Source organism: Lytechinus pictus, chromosome 12, assembly GCF_037042905.1.
Source record: "Lytechinus pictus isolate F3 Inbred chromosome 12, Lp3.0, whole genome shotgun sequence".
In the NCBI taxonomy this organism is placed as follows: Eukaryota; Metazoa; Echinodermata; class Echinoidea; order Temnopleuroida; family Toxopneustidae; genus Lytechinus; species Lytechinus pictus.
In genome coordinates this window covers 29,101,795-29,118,537 of record NC_087256.1, presented here as the reverse complement: position 1 = coordinate 29,118,537, position 16,743 = coordinate 29,101,795, and the positions used below count along the sequence as shown (strand labels likewise).

The window sequence follows — 16,743 nt, the reverse complement described above, 5'->3', positions numbered from 1 at the left end:
AAAGATCCTGTCAAAACCAAAATAAGACATATAATAATAACATAGTCACAGTTTAGGAAAATATTAAATGTTTTATTTCACATTGGATAAGAACAAACAACCTCCATATAGCATTCTTAAATTTTGATAAGCAAATTAAACAACCTGGATGGTTTTAGGGCCCTAATAACATTCCTGTTATGAGCTACAAGGTTAATGTATTCACTCCTAATTCGCATACAACCAGTTTTTCTACTAAAAATTTGGTCTAGCTAATTACAATATAGCCCATTAACCATCATCTGATTTCCAGTTAGGTTACACCAAATAGTCTAATATCTACTAAGTGTATAGGCTGTTAGACTAACTCCCAGGTGAGGGGCAGTCAAATATATTGCTCTACACATGCATGACCCCAAAAATGTGTTTAAAGGGGTGTTTTCTCAGTTTTCATGTGCACTCGTTAAGGGTATTTTCAAGAAATAGGGTGCTTTTGAAAGACTGGTCAATGATTAATTGCATGGCCAAATCTTTTTAGGGTATGTTTTTCCCTAAGCTTTTCCCCCATGTTCATATTCTGGCAACAACTTGTTTGGGGGCCAAAATGTGTAAATAAAGCCTGCGAAAAAACTTGTTTATGGGGTTATTTTGAACACAGAGAAAAAGCTTGTTGGGGGTGTTTGGAAATAATTTGGTCATGCATGTGTACAACAATACATTTCGCTGGATCTGAATCCTAGAATTCTGAAAATAACAAGGCAAAAGCAATTTTGTGTCTCGCCCACTTATGAAAATGATCGTGATTTGCGAGGGCACGGAAGAGAATTATATCGAAACTTCATTGTGAAATGACTGGAATGGAATAACACTTGTCATAAGAGCCTTGCACTGTTGCACATAAACTTTAATGTTGACCTGAAAATGACCTTTGACCTAACCATGTGACCTCCGACTGCAGCATAACATACAGGTCCCAAAGTCCATCTACCATCCAAGTTTGGTTGAAAAGCGACTTACGGTTGCAGAGTTAGGTGTCATAAGAGAGTCTTGCATGTAAACGTTAACATTGACCTGAAAATGACCTTTGACCTTATCATGTGACCTCTGACTGCAGCATAACATGTAGGTCCCCCAAGTTCATCTACCATCCAAGTTTGGTTGAAAATCGACTTGCGGTTGCGGAGTTATGTGTCATAAGAGAGTCTTGCATGTAAACTTTAACGTTGACCTGAAAATGACCTTTGACCTTACCATGTGACCTCTGACTGCAGCATAACATGCGGTCCCCCAAGTTCATCTACCATCCAAGTTTGGTTGAAAAGCGACTTACGATTGCGGAGTTAGGTGTCATAAGAGAGTCTTGCATGTAAACTTTAACGTTGACCTGAAAATGACCTTTGACCTTAGAATGTGACCTCCGACTGCAGCATAACATGCGGTCCCCCAAGTTCATCTTCCATCCAAGTTTGGTTGAAAAGCGACTTACGATTGCGGAGTTAGGTGTCATAAGAGAGTCTTGCATGTAAACTTTAACGTTGACCTGAAAATGACCTTTGACCTTAGAATGTGACCTCCGACTGCAGCATAACATGCAGGTCCCCCAAGTCCATCTACCATCCAAGTTTGGTTGAAAAGTGACTTGCGGTTGCGGAGTTAGGTGTCATAAGAGAGTCTTGCATGTAAACTTTAACGTTGACCTGAAAATGACCTTTGACCTTACCATGTGACCTTCGACTGCAGCATAACATGCAGGTCCCCCAAGTCCATCTACCATCCAAGTTTGGTTGAAAAGCGACTTACGGTTGCGGAGTTAGGTGTCCTAAGAGAGTCTTGCATGTAAACTTTAACGTTGACCTGAAAATGACCTTTGACCTTACCATGTGACCTCTGACTGCAGCATAACATGCAGGTCCCCCAAGTCCATCTACCATCCAAGTTTGGTTGAAAATCGACTTACGGTTGTGGAGTTATGTGTCATTAGGTTTGTGACGGACGGACGGACGACATTTGGATCCCTAAGTCTCGCCTTCACCTCCGGTGGGCGAGACAAAAATTGATTGAAAGTAACATTTCAGACTAAATTGACTTTATACACAAATCAATCAACAGTAACATACTTTGGGCAGATTTTATAGTCTTTCCTCAAACTCTGTCCTGAATATAATCTAATACTCAAGAAAAATAAACCATTCACATTAGTATTTATAATGTACAGTGGCAAGAGATCAAGTTCATATAATTACAAGTAGATATTTTGATAAGTTAGAAACCAACCACATAACAAAATATATAATCAAAGGGTACAGTTTCACAAAGATCAAAGCAACTTAAAGATAAAGTTTAAACACCAGTTGTGGTAACGATCTCAAGGAGTTCAAAAAATTCCAATAAAATGACCAGACCACCCTGGTGTTTGTATGTCTAAATAAAAAATATATGCCAAATGGCTCTAGAAAAAAATGTGTAATTGCAGAAAAATGAGCAAAATAAGCATAGAATTCCATAAAATATCAGGTACTTTTCCAAGCAATATATATATATATACACTGTCCAACATATGCCTTTTTGTGTAAGAATTATCGGTTTTCGTGTAAGAATTATCGGTTTTCAGCTAAGATTTCATGATTTCAAAAAGATGAGTTAATTTCAATTCACCAGATCTGGATCTATGAAAATTTGTGGTAATTGACCTTGATTTTAAAAACTTTCTCATGGCGTGTTTTCCTTCAACAAGAAATTTTGTCCACACTGCTGCACTCGACCCAGGTGAGGTGAATGGGTACCCAACAGGAGTAATTACTTGCATGCACTGTGCGCCGGTGATGGTGGCTCGAGCTAAAGCCGGGGTAATAGTAGCAGCTCTTTGTATCCTCAGGCAAAAAGCGCTTTGTAAATCCAGCTATTATTATTTTAAATATTTGCTGCAATTACTTTCTAATCTCAATGGTAAGCCGAGTTTGCTCTCTCCCGAGATGTCTCTGTTTATACAGGCATTAATTTGCAAATACCTTTCCCCGAGTCTGGGATCAGCAAATAATTATCAACTCTCGATGAATGCCGACATCTATCTGATTTTGATGTGTAATCTCACTTATGAACACCCATGTACTCAAAGCATGATCTGACGACGGTTCCATGACATTTGCTCTTGCGACAATTGATCTGCTCTTAATTCCACACACTAATCGAATGACCAACTTCAACCCTGGATTTAACACTATACCCTACCCTAACATAGAACCCTATTGTAACCCTACCCCTACATCTTAGACGAAAATAAGCCCAGAGCAATTGTCGCTGGAGCAAATGTTGTGTCACCCTGACGAATGCAGAGATGCAAGATGCTACACACATATGACAATATGAAGTTCAGACTTCAATCTGCGTGAAACACCTCGTTAGCATCTCATGTAAGAAATTCATCCAGAGAGTTGTAACAGGGAATTCCTGGTTGCTAAAATTTCTGGATATTTTCCACTACTCATAGGTTGAAATAAATCATGTCAGTAAATTTCATTTTCAATACATGTAGTACACACAAACTAGAAACAAATGGCAGGTAAGGGCTATGATTACTAGTACTTCACACAATAATAATGTTGACATACAAAATATTATAAAAATAGAATTTCTTTATGGGTTTTCTTTAATACTAGGCCTAAACAGCTCACGGTTGTTGCTATGATTTAGGCATCCTACAAGTTTTATTTAATAATATGTTCCATTTGTATAAAGCAGCTACTATAATTGCATATACTATACTGCGCTTGATACTTGGCATCATAATTACCCTGGCTGTAGCTGAGCCGCTGTATAGGCGCTAAAGCATTCAAGGGATAAATAAAGGACATAAAATAATGAGACCACAGTTTATTGTATTCAAATTATTTGCATGAACAGTGGATTAAAACCACACATGGTGTAGAGTGTTTTACACTTTATAAGGTACAGTGAATCTAAATCAGAACCAAAACAAACCATACAAACTGAGATACGTATACATGTAGAACAAGGGTGAACTTCCCCTTTAATATGTAAGATTCTAGATTTTAACAGTTGCATCTTGACAACCTTTGATTGCCATATTTCTCTGTTTACACATCTAAAACAGAACACAGTGAAATCTGAAACCTTTTCAACGATTATTTGTGTATGTAAACTACATCAGTACACTTTGTAATTAACTACCTTTCAAATATTTTTTTTTGTCTATGAAATCATCATGGTACACTTTGAAATTACATAGCTTTTCAATTATTCTTTGTCAATGAAATTAGTTCACTATGAAATTCAATACTTTTTCAACCATTCTTTGTGTATGAACCTATAACAATACACTTTGAAATCCAATATCTAGTATTCAATAATTCTTTGGCTATGAAATTGTCATGGTACACTTTGAAATTAAATAGTTTTCAAATAATTATTCATCTATGAAAATATAACAGCACACTCTGAATCCAATACTTTCTTTTCAATAACTCACTGCCAATGAAATTATGATGCTACTACATTTGGATATTATGCATGCAGCTTGTCAATTCTTTGTCCATGAAACTTTGACACTTACACTTGACATTGCTTCACCTTGGGATTAGCATCAATTATGAAGGCACAGTTTGAAGGTTTAAAAAAAAATAACAATGTAGAAAGCATATAGCGGTCTCATCTGTATTACGCAATTCAATATAGAAACAGTGTTGACTTTGTGACACTGAAATATCAAATATTTTCCCCTTTTATTTAATTACGCTTGAATGAACAATTTAATGTTCCAAGAGCACCAAAAGCCAGGGCTGTGGCTGTCCCACTGACTAGCTTCAATTCTCATTTCACCGGCCTTAAACATTTTCTGTATACCCCGTTTGATTTCCCCCATTCGTGCTTTAACCAAGAAATGTGCTCTTTAACAAAATGACCTTTCCCTCAAAATACCGTATTGAAATATGAAGCCTAAAATTTGATCTAATTTAAACCCAATTCAATTACATACTGCTGAAATAATGAATAATATATAAATGTTAACCAAGTTAATTGATGACCTCCGACTTTGTGACCGGAAATTATGTAGGTCACTGATGTACCGATAATGATTTTATCAGTTTTACAAATAAGGACCATTTAAAAAATATCTGAACAATTCATAATCGTCATCATTTGCTGTCTTTCTTCATGTTGACACCACAACCGGGACCACGATATGGTCAAACTTTATCGAACTCAAATGACCTTTGTCCTAATGATTTGAAATTACAATCGTCCATTTAAAGCCAATAATTCCTTTCTCAGTACCATTGGTATAAAATGGCAAAAAGTACTGAGGTATTTATACCAATCAAAGTACCATTGTTATTCTTTTATACCAGTATGAAAGAATAACAATGGTACTTTGAATGGTATAACAGAATACCTTTCTCATTACCATTGATATAAAAGAATACCAATTGTACTTTAGAATGGTATAGAATGGCATAAAACTAATACCTTTCTCCGTACGTACCATTGGTACCAATAGTACTTGTACTTAGAAAGGAACTCATCAATTCCTGTATTATGCAAACAATGACATACGGATCGGGAATATTGACAACAAAACAACTCAAACAAAAAATAAGTACAACACAGAGGGCAATGGAGAAAAAAAAAATGATGAACATTACACTGGGGGACAAAATAAGAAATACAGAAATTCAAAGACGAACACAAACCAATGATATCATTGTTATGTATAAGAATTGTAAGAGCAATTACATTAAGTTATTTCCTCTTTAAGGATATTCATAGCATATAATGATAAGAATATTCCAGAATGTCTCAGTAAAGCTTTGTTATAGGCATGCTATTTAATGAGAGAGTAATCTTTGTTATTTCTGGAATGTACTCAGATAGACAATAGACTGCTAGTGGCAGTGAAAAGGGCAGTAAGATTAGCTACGTTGTTTACATTGTTGATTTCATTGAGGTGTTCAAGAGTCTTCGAGAAGTGGACTATTCTAGAAAGAATGAATGTTCTTTTTAAAGACAATATATATATATACAATAAATACTAGAAGCTTCCAGAATAGTAAATATTTATGTATACATACAAGCTGGCAATTTCTTCAAGGACATCATTATATCAGATCAGAACTAAGAGTTTCACACCAGACTTTATGTCAGAGCATAGTTTATTTCCAACTGGAACACAACATTTATCTTCTGTGGAATTGTTTGCATGCCATCAATGAACTGTTTGCAGTTACATTGAGGGAGGAATTCTCAGTTCTCATCGAGATCATCAACCTGTTTTAATGAATGCTTTTCAACTCATGGATTGCTGAAATTGACTATCAATCATCATCAACATCATCTTCACGGACATTTCAACTTTTTAAAGTGACTCTTGTTATTCATCATGCATCATGCTTCAAGATGTTTCTTCATCGCTATCATTGTGAACTTTAATTTAAGAAATCTTCACCAACCAACTTGGATTTTGAGCTAGTATGGGGGTAAAAGATTATTCAAATATTACCTGAATATTAATAGTTGCTACATTGTAATTTTCGGAATTCCCGAAATTTCCTGGATTTTTTTCATTTCCCGAACCTTTCCTGGAAAAAGTAAAAATTTCCAGAATTTTGGGAAGAGTGGAAACACTGGAAGGTTAAGATAAGAGTATGTCACTGTGACCTTGACCTTTGGACCTCAAAATCAATATAATTGCTGGGATCCATGCTAGTATCATACAAACCAAATTATATGAGCCCAGGTTAAGTTAAACTGAAGTTATTGCAGACCTTGACCTTTTGACCTCAAAATCAACAGGCCCCCTGGGATCAATGCTAGTATCATACACATCAAATCATATGAGCCTAGGTTAAAAATAACCCTAATTCTCCCGGGAGGGGGGGGCCATAATGCCCCCCCTCAACAATTTTCGCGATATATCTGCTGCGCAAAATTTGTTTACCTCGCCGCTCGCTGACTTTACTTTTTTTTTTTTACTTTATTAGATTTGTGACGCTCGCGTACGCGGTTACGACATTACCCAACATTATGTAATTGCATGTTAGACCCAAAATTGCTAAAAAACATAATTTCATGTACAAATCCAATGCAAATTGTGTATTTAGCTAAAATTCATAAGTGTATCATTATTTCTTCTTTTACTGATTAAATTTAATGAATTTTGCCTTGTTTATGATCAGAATTATGTCTGGAACGATTTCCATCAAAAAAACAATAAAAAACAAAAAATAAAAAAATAAAATACATAAGAAATCGCTCTTGGTACCAGAATTTTTTTCATTCACAACTGTTAGGAATGCTATAAAGAATATCTTCACCAAAAATAGCATTCTAGGAGCTTTATTTAGTGAATCAGAGCAAACAGTATGATTTCATGAATAAATTAGCATAATTAATTCATATAAAATAAAATATATGAATTCAGTGAAATTTTCCCATGCAACTGCGTAGATTACGTCATTCTATACCATCATGCAAATTTTCGTTGTGATCGCGCAATCCGCGGCTGAGATCTTAAGGGGGCCAAATGCCCCCACCCCCCCCCTGGGAATGACAAGAATAAAAATACCCTGGGAGATTTAGGGTTAAACTGAAGTTGTCACACTTACAAGGAAAACTACTACGTACACTGAGCGTGATACCATAATACGTCCCATCTAGGACAGGCGTAAAAAAATACTACAAGCATAATGCTGAAAATTTGATCAAAATCAGATGTAAAATATCAAAGTTACAACTTAAATTTTCACTTATTTTACACAAAACAGTTATATATGCACAACTCAGTGACATGCAAATGAGAGAGCCGATGATCAGATGTGACAATAAGGACCAACTTTACTGAACCATAAAATGTTAAAACAATGGTAATCTGACATGTTCAGGGAGGAATACAACTTTTTTCACAGTAAAACAGGAAGTAAATTGGAATATTTCATATAATGAAATACAAAATATAGAGGCGGGTGAGTAATGTTATCAGTCCCCTCATTTGCATTCCAACCAAGATGTGAATATAACTTTTTGGTGAAATTAAATGAAAATTAAATATGTCATATAACTTTCTTACTTATTTTATGTTTGCTTCGTAATAGAATGAATCAACACTTACTTTAACTATATCATTGATAGAGTATATTTGTTTCACTCAAAACAATAATAGTAATAGGCCTATAGCAAGAACCAAATTGTTTTTAGCGATGAAAATTTTCTCCCGTATGAGTTCTTGGAAGATTGCTCTTTCTGGAAAATTCTTTCTAAAAAAGACAGCATATGAAGGGGTTTCTCCTGTAAGTGTTCTTATATTAGTAAATTCCGTAAAATTCTTAGGATTTGTACTTGATGACAAATTGTCTTACGATGAACACCGCTTTTTTGTTAGTAATAAGATGTCAAAAAATATAGGTATATTAGCTAAATTACGTAATAATCTTACAGAAAAACATTTGCTTATGCTCTACAATTCCTTATTGCTTCCTTATATATATTATGGTAATATCACTTGGGCAAGTTGTGGCACTACAAAACTAAACCCCATACACATACTCCAAAAAAAGGCTTTACGTATTTGTTCTAACTCCCACTACCTAGCTCCGTCACGCCCCTTATTTTTTAGATTAAACACCTTGACAGTTTTTGATATTCATAAAATTCAAATTGCAATTCTAATGTACTACGTAAATCACAACTTAGCACCCCTTAATATGATTAATCTATTTAAATTTAATGAAGACTACCATCAATACAATACTCGTTCCCACTCTAAATTCCATTATCCTGTAGCATTCAATCAATCAACCCTTCATTCATTTAAATCCACTGGTCCTCGAATATGGAATTCCCTCCCTTCCAATGTAATTTCTAGCACAAATGTTACTGCATTTAAAACAAAACTCAAAAGTTCACTTGTAATTATGTATGCCAATTAATCACACAATTCATTTTCACACCCTTTTCCTGACCCCCCCCCCCCCTCCTCTCCCCTGTAGGTTTACCGTCTTATTTTCTTATGTATTGTTTGTGTTTATTATTGTTACCTTTTCACTTTTATGTACGCTTATATATATATATATATGTATTGGGTGTCCCACTCATCAAGCTTTTGCTTTTAGGGGCACCCTAATCATTTAAACTATACTGTTACATTCATGTATGATTTGTATATATTTTGGTTTGTATATTGATTTTTTAAATGATTGAATAAAATGAATAAAAAAAAAAAAAAAAAAATATGACGAGTAAAACTGGTCTTGCAAGAAAATCTCTTCTCACAATGAGAGCAATGATAAGTTTTTTCTCCTGTGTGTTCTTATATGACAGGTAAGATTGCTTTTATCAGAAAATCTCTTCTCACAATGAGAGCAATGATAGGTTTTGTTATCAGTTTATGTGTTCTTATATGACAAGTAAGAGTGTTCTTGACAGAGAATCTCTTCTCACAATGAGGGCAAGTGTAAGGCTTTTCTCCCGTGTGTCTTCTTGTATGACGAGTAAGATTGTTCGTCAGAAAATCTCTTCTCACAATGAGAGCAATGATAAGTTTTTTCTCCTGTGTGTTCTTATATGACAGGTAAGATTGCTTTTATCAGAAAATCTCTTCTCACAATGAGAGCAATGATAGGTTTTTTTATCAGTTTATGTGTTCTTATATGACAAGTAAGAGTGTTCTTGACAGAGAATCTCTTCTCACAATGAGGGCAAGTGTAAGGCTTTTCTCCCGTGTGTCTTCTTATATGACGAGTAAGATTGTTCGTCAGAAAATCTCTTCTCACAATGAGAGCAAGTGTAAGGCTTTTCTCCCGTGTGTCTTCTTATATGACGAGTAAGATTGTTCGTCAGAAAATCTCTTCTCACAATGAGAGCAATGATAAGTGTTTTCTCCTGTATGTGTTTTTATGTGATGATTAAGAGCGCTCTTGAGAAAATCTCTAATCACAATGAGAACTGTAAGTTTTTTCTCCTGTATGTGTTCGTATATGACGGGTAAGATTGACCTTGTGAGAAAATCTCTTCTCACAATGAGAGCAATAATAAGGCTTTTTTCCTGTGTATGTTCTTATATGAGTTGTAAGATCGCTCTTGTAATAAAATCTCTTCTCACAATGAGAACAATGATAAGGTTTTTCTCCTGTATGTGTTCTTATATGACAATTAGGATTGACCTTGCAAGAAAATCGCTTCTCACAATGAGAGCAATGATAAAACTCTTCTCCAGTGTGTGGGGGTCCGACCACTTGACCGAAGGTCTGCGAGACCGAGGGTCCGCGAGACCGAGGGCCCGCGAGACCGACTTTTTTCCTTTATCAGGTGACGAGTGGTTTAAAGCGCCTCGTTGAAGCGGCGTATGCCTGTTTTCGGGGGGGGGGGGGTAGAGCCAAAACATTTCCCGGTAGTGGGCTGTACTGAACAGCGAATCGTGGAAAACACTTACTGCGCGCATGAAAGGGCTCTCTTAGGGGGGGAGTGTTTCCGATACTTACAGTAGAAACTTACGTTGCCTAATTTCACTGACACTACTTAATCATTACCTCTACTCATTTAACGTTTATTTTTATCGCATTTCTGCTTCATGATCTTGTGCATTTAATGTATAACAAAAAACTGGAAATATTGTGGAAATACATACACCTGGTGGGTGTTTCATAAAGCTGTTCGTAAGATACGAATGACTTTACGCACGACTGGTGATCCTTTCTTGTGCAAAATGATATCCCTGTATAATTGATATATGACCTAAGAACATGTTCCAGTCGTGTGTAAAGTTATGCGTAACTTTACGAACAGCTTTATGAAACACCCGCCTGGAACATTGAACCTTCATTGTGGGCAATCTTATCTTACATGTCTTAACATTTTTTTTTCATTTAAACAACCAAAAGTAAGAAGAAAAAGGTGAAAGTTTTAAAGAAAAGAACGTACATTAACTTGTCACTCAATTAAGAGTGCCGGTTTAAATCAGTATTCCTCAGGGAAGCCTGTCCTCGAGGAATGGTCCTCCGGGGGAGTTTTCATGTGGGAGTCGCCCTCCGGAGGGGTAATCCTCCCCGGGAGTTGTCCTAAAACCCATTTTTTTTAAATTATTGTTGTTACTATTTTTGTTATGATAGCAGCAGCAGCATTAATTCAAAATCAACTTATCTCACATGTCTACTTGACTTGGAGATTGTCCACTTAGACTCTCCGTCTCTTCCCAGCAGTTTAATTGTTAGTTTGTTTTGTTCTTCTGTTTCTTTTTTTTTTGGGGGGGGGGGTCCATTTTAACCTTCCAACGAGTCAGTTTTTCAGAACAGTCACTCTTGATGCAACCTCATGAATATTTATGAATCACTTTAGCGTGAACTTGTGACCGTTGTCGCATTGCTCAGGCCAACAAATTATCAACTTCATGCGTATTTTCCTAGAATACGGTGAGAAAAGTTCATGCAGCTGGCAGAAAAGGCGGCAGAAGGGCGAAGGGTAGCATGCGCGAGCTCCAATTTCAATTTTTCTGTCTGGCAGAAGGGCGTTAGCTTGAACGCTCTCTATGTGAATTGTACGGTGTGAGCGGGAGTTAACGCCCTTCTGGCAGACTCAAGACGAAATTAACATTCCCGATATGTACAATCCCACTTGACCAATGGCATGCACTTGAGAACGGGCACATCTTTCATTTTATCTTTCATTTTATCTTCTGTCAAAATGGCTCAAGAATTAGACGCATGTGTCAAAGCCGGGATTGGGAGGGGCTCGTTCTAGTTGCTAATGGGCACATATATCACAAAAACAAAGTAAATGTGGCATCTATATTGTGGCGTTGTTGACTGATTTTATTTGGCAAGTCACCATAACATATATACAGTAGCATTAAAACAACAGGCTTGCACAGGATGACCCACGAAAGCTCGAAAGCTTATTTCCAGTGGGGTCCTCAATATTCAGAATTAAGACAATAAAATTGTAAAATTATACTATTTACATATTAATAATGAAGGAAAAAAAATCAGAATTTACTATTACCAATAAATAAGATATATAGACAATAAATAAGATATATACAAGAATATAATGAAGAAGAAGAAGAAAAGAAGGAGAAGGAAGAGGAGGAACAGAAGAAGAGAGGGGACGAGGAGTAGAAAGAGACGGAAGAAACCGATAACGAAGGAAAATAAATAAGGAGAAGAACAACAGCAAAAACGTGACGACAATAACAACACGAAGAGAATAGGAAGTGATAAAAGAAATAGAAAGAATAGAAGGACATATCGAAGCTTCAATCAAACTATGTAAAATACATAATAATACCTGGTAGAGAAGAGAAAAGAACTAGGTCAGTATTCAGGCTAAATCAACCGTACAACATATCATTTGCATCTTCTTTTTGACTCTCAAGTGAAAGATATTCTTTCAATTTCCTCTTAAAATGCAAAAAGTTTCCTATTTCCTTTATATCATTGGGAAGGGAATTCCAATGTTTTATAGCATTGTAATAAAAGGAGTTGGAGGAAGCAATGTCAGGGACAAGGAACGACAAATATTTTCCAAGTTGAGGATGGGGCTCGTCCAAATAGGATGAGGGTAAGTATTCTGTATAAAGTTCCATTAAAAGATAACATGCCGCATGACCTCAGTCCCCCACCTTACTGGGTAATCCCACAGATGATGACAGATCATCGTGATTTCGAGACTTATACAAGAACTGAAAGATGCGGATCGATTGCGTCATTACATAGCCAGAAGGGGCGGGGTATTCCCCCCCCCCCCCCCCAAAGAAAAAAAAACACACATTAATTCTTCAACCGGGCTGGAGACAAAAAAAAAAAAATACAACACAAAACAAAAGCAAACAAAGTGAGAGCAAGGGGGGAGGGATTGTCAAAGTGTCGAAAGGGTGGGTGAGCAGAGCGGGGATGGCCGCACCTTACTGAGAGAACCCCCCACCCCCCCTCCCCAGTTATCCCGACAGGATGGCTTGAGAGCGGGGAGAACATTCCATGCTAAGACTCCCCAAATGTAACACTACACATGGCACTTTTTCTATATATTTTATTGGAGCGAAGTTTTTGAATAGTTTGCCCCAGAGTATTCGAGAACATGGTTTTCATTTCGTAAAAATATGAAAACTCACTTGATTAATGAAGTTTGATGATTGACATGACTTTGGGAAAAGAAATAAAAGAAACTTGTTTTAGTAGAGTAGATACATTGCACTTTGATCCTTTTGAGGAAACCATTCTCAACTAGCACTTGTGCTAACTTCTGGTTCTCCCTTTAACAGCATTTCTTTTGGTACAAAATCACCCATACCATTTATAATTTATGTTTATGCATAATATCAATTTTTATGGTGATTTGCTTCTTGTCAGGTGAAACTGCATCACTTTGAATCTTTTGTATTATATGCTGATATCACACGCGGTATCACATTGTGTTCTTATATAGACTATGCTTATATTATGAATTGCATTTATATGATTCATGTTTTATACAAACACATTCTTGTAAACATGTATCATACATAATAAATATGTTAATGTTGTTAATAAACTCAACTCAAGATAAATTAATAAACACCTATTCATGGGAACTGGGGGGCGGGGGAGGGGGGGCTTGTCTCGAAAGGGTGTGTTGAGTACACCGGCGTAAATCCACTTTGAGGAGTAGGGGATGATCGAGTTTTTATCCCCCCCCCAATAGGCGAGTCCAGAGGGGCCCGGCTCCCCCCTTTTGGCGGAGCCAAAAAAAGGAAAGAAAGAAGAAAAAAGGAGGGAAAAGAGAGGAGAAAAAAGAAGAGTAGGAAGACGAGTGAATAAAATAAGATGAGAGGAAGACTTGAAAAAAAATCTTTCATGTCACTGTACAAAATTTTCGCTCGCGCTTTGCGCTCACATTGCCTGTCAGGAGATTCACATATCTTGTTCAACAACATGGAGCTTAAATATCAAGTTTAGAAGTCAATATACAAAACATATTTCTCCTTGGAAATCGAACTTTCATTAATTTGTGTGATTTACAAATTGATTGTTAAAAAAGTGCTCGGCTGTAAAAATGTCAGTTTATGGTCTGAATATTAACATTTTTTGCTCGCGGTGCGCGCTCGCGAAATTGATTTATCAGGTACCTATTATTCTCATGTATTCCCTAAAGTTTTCAAAATATCCCTTTTCAGGTCTGATTGTCAAAACGTATCAGTTAGCGCTGCCATGCTTGCATTTTCATTTGCAAGTTATTTATGTCTCAACAAACTACTTAAAATCCCCTTTTCATGGCAGTTTATAAAAGAATTTCGGCTCCCGATTTGCGCTCGCATTAATGGTTAAAAATATATCAAATGATTAATGAAGCATCCTATTCAAAATTATAAAAGTGCTTGAAATGTACATTGTTCAGGCCATAATATCAGATTCCGCGCCCTCATTATGCATTAATAAAAAAGGTATCAATTTAATATTTTAATTGTCCCTTTTGTTTAATCTCGCGCTTAGCAAGATGAATAGGAAGACATATAGTCATCATATTCATATGATAACATGTCCTAAGGATGTCATGGTCCTTTGTCCCAAACTCAAAGTAATAATGAAAAATATCAGCTCTTTATCAAGTGCGATTTATATCCACCTTACAATTTTCCTACAAAGTGTTTGAAATATAAAGCTGAAATTGACCCCCTTTTTCAGATCGGAATATCAAATATTTTAAGCTCGCGCTTCGCACTCACCTTTATTTTCATGATAAAAGATGTATTTAGAATGCCTAGATTCTATGTCTAAATCTGAAACACGCACGCGCATGTTCATTCTAGACGGAATTACTTGGAAATATTTGGCTCTGCCCCCCCCCTCTGATAACAGGCACCTGTTACGCCACTGCAACGAGGCGCCTTAAACCACTCGACCGCGGCAACCGATGAAGGGGAAAAAGTCGGTCTCGCGGACCTTCGGCCTCGCGGGCCTTCGGTCTCGCGGGCCCTCGGTCTAGCGGGCTGTCACCAGTGTGTGTGCTCACATGGGTCATAAGATGATCCTGGGATTCAAAAATCTTATCTAAAAAAATCTTATTCAAAAATCTAACTTTGTTCTAAGACTGCTAACTGATCCCTCTTCTCCAAAGCATGCTTTCAGATGTAGAATTAAACTGTTCTCATCCGTGAATATCTTACTGCATTGTAAACACCGATATGACTTCTCTTCACTGCATTCTATCGTGGGCGATTGTCTCTTGTCCTCTTCACTCTCAATCTCATCTGGGGAGAAGGGAAAAATATTCGTTTAAGCTCTCATAAATATTGAGAGCAAAGTTAAAGAGCTTTAATCTAACATTGAAGAGAAAATCACTTTTTTTTATTTGTTGACAGAGTTTCATTTCAATATAAAGCAGGAAAAAAATACACGGTCGCGGCGAGTGAATTCGCCCCAGAAATGCCAAAAGTCGCCCCCGAAATCACCCAAAATCTTGCTTTCAGGGGGGGGCATAAAATCTGGAAGTCACCCCTGAAAGTGAACAACAAATTAGATTATCATTTATCAATAAATAACCATTAAGAAAAAATTAATAGAAATTAATAAACAATGTTAAACATTAAATTGATTTGTAAACAAGCAGGATGTGAATTGTCCTGGGTAGCAAAATGTATAGCAATGTATTTACAAAAAGTGGAGCCCCTGAAATGAAACAGGTAGCCCTAAAAAGGTAGAAATGAAGCCCCAAAATTTTACAATCTAGCACATCAATGATGTGAGAGCTCATCCAGCATCTCGCAAAGAAATTAACACAAATTTCAATTTCAGCCGAGTTGACACTAGTGAATTACATGTATATTGGTGACATAAATTGAGGTAACAGAATTGAAATTGATGAAGAAATTACTTTAGAAGTAGCATTTTTTGTGATTTATGAATAAATTTTGCATGAATAAGCATATACAATTTTTGTTTTAAAATTTCGAAATTCTGAGTGAAAATTTGGTGATCCTCATGCAGCTCTACCAGATGGAAGAAAAAATATCAAAAACGGTCAACAAATACAGAAGAGGCATTTTCTGTGATTTATGAATTTTGCATAAATCAGCGTAAATAATTTCCTACTCAAAATTCTGAGTAGAAGTTTAATGAACCTCATGAAGTTCTACCAGATGGAAGAATAAAAATCAAAATCGGTCAACAATTAAAGAGGAAGAAGCATTTTATGAGAATTTTGAAAAATACGCATAAATTAATGTCGCAGAAATTAGCATGAAAATTTTTCTAATAAAAATATCAAAATTCTGTGTAGAAGTTTGGTAAACCTCATGTAGCTCTACCAGATGGAAGCAAAAAAAATCAAAATCATTAAACAAATAAAGAAGCATTTTTTTTTAATGCACTTTAATTAGCATATTAATAAAGGTAATAAAGGGTGTTTATATTGCGCACATATCCACATTGTTAGGTGCTCAAGGCGCTCCTATATTACCCGGCTAAGCTATTCATAGCGCACACAGCTTTTTAAGGAATTACTTCCTACCGGTACCCATTTACCTCACCTGGGTTGAGTACAGCACATTGTGGATCAGTTTCTTGCTGAAAGAAATTACGCCATGGCTGGGATTCGAACCCACAACCTTCTGTTTAAAAGTCTGAAGACTAATCCACTGGGCCACAACGCTCCATAAGGAGCTCCAATATTCAATGAGTTTCAAAATTCTGTGTAGAAGTTTTGAATCCTCCACCTAGTGCTAATATATAAAGCAAAAAGAATAGAAATCGGACTTGAAATAACGAAGAAGAATCATTTTGAACT

The 16,743-nt window shown here is 36.3% G+C and overlaps 1 protein-coding gene across 20 annotated transcripts in view; it reads right to left on the bottom strand.

Moving 5' to 3' along the window:
* Positions 1–51: 51 nt before the first annotated feature.
* LOC129272702 (zinc finger protein 605-like) overlaps positions 52–16,743 on the bottom strand; it is a 38,015-nt gene continuing 21,323 nt past the window's right edge. For all 20 annotated transcript variants that reach the window (XM_064107275.1, XM_064107267.1, XM_064107282.1 and 17 more), the window contains one exon: positions 52–15,208. Coding sequence is in view for 14 of the 20 variants with exons in the window: in XM_064107267.1 (XP_063963337.1) it covers positions 15,024–15,208 (185 nt within the window). In the remaining 6 variants the exon portion in view is untranslated. The remainder of the gene's footprint in view (positions 15,209–16,743) is intronic.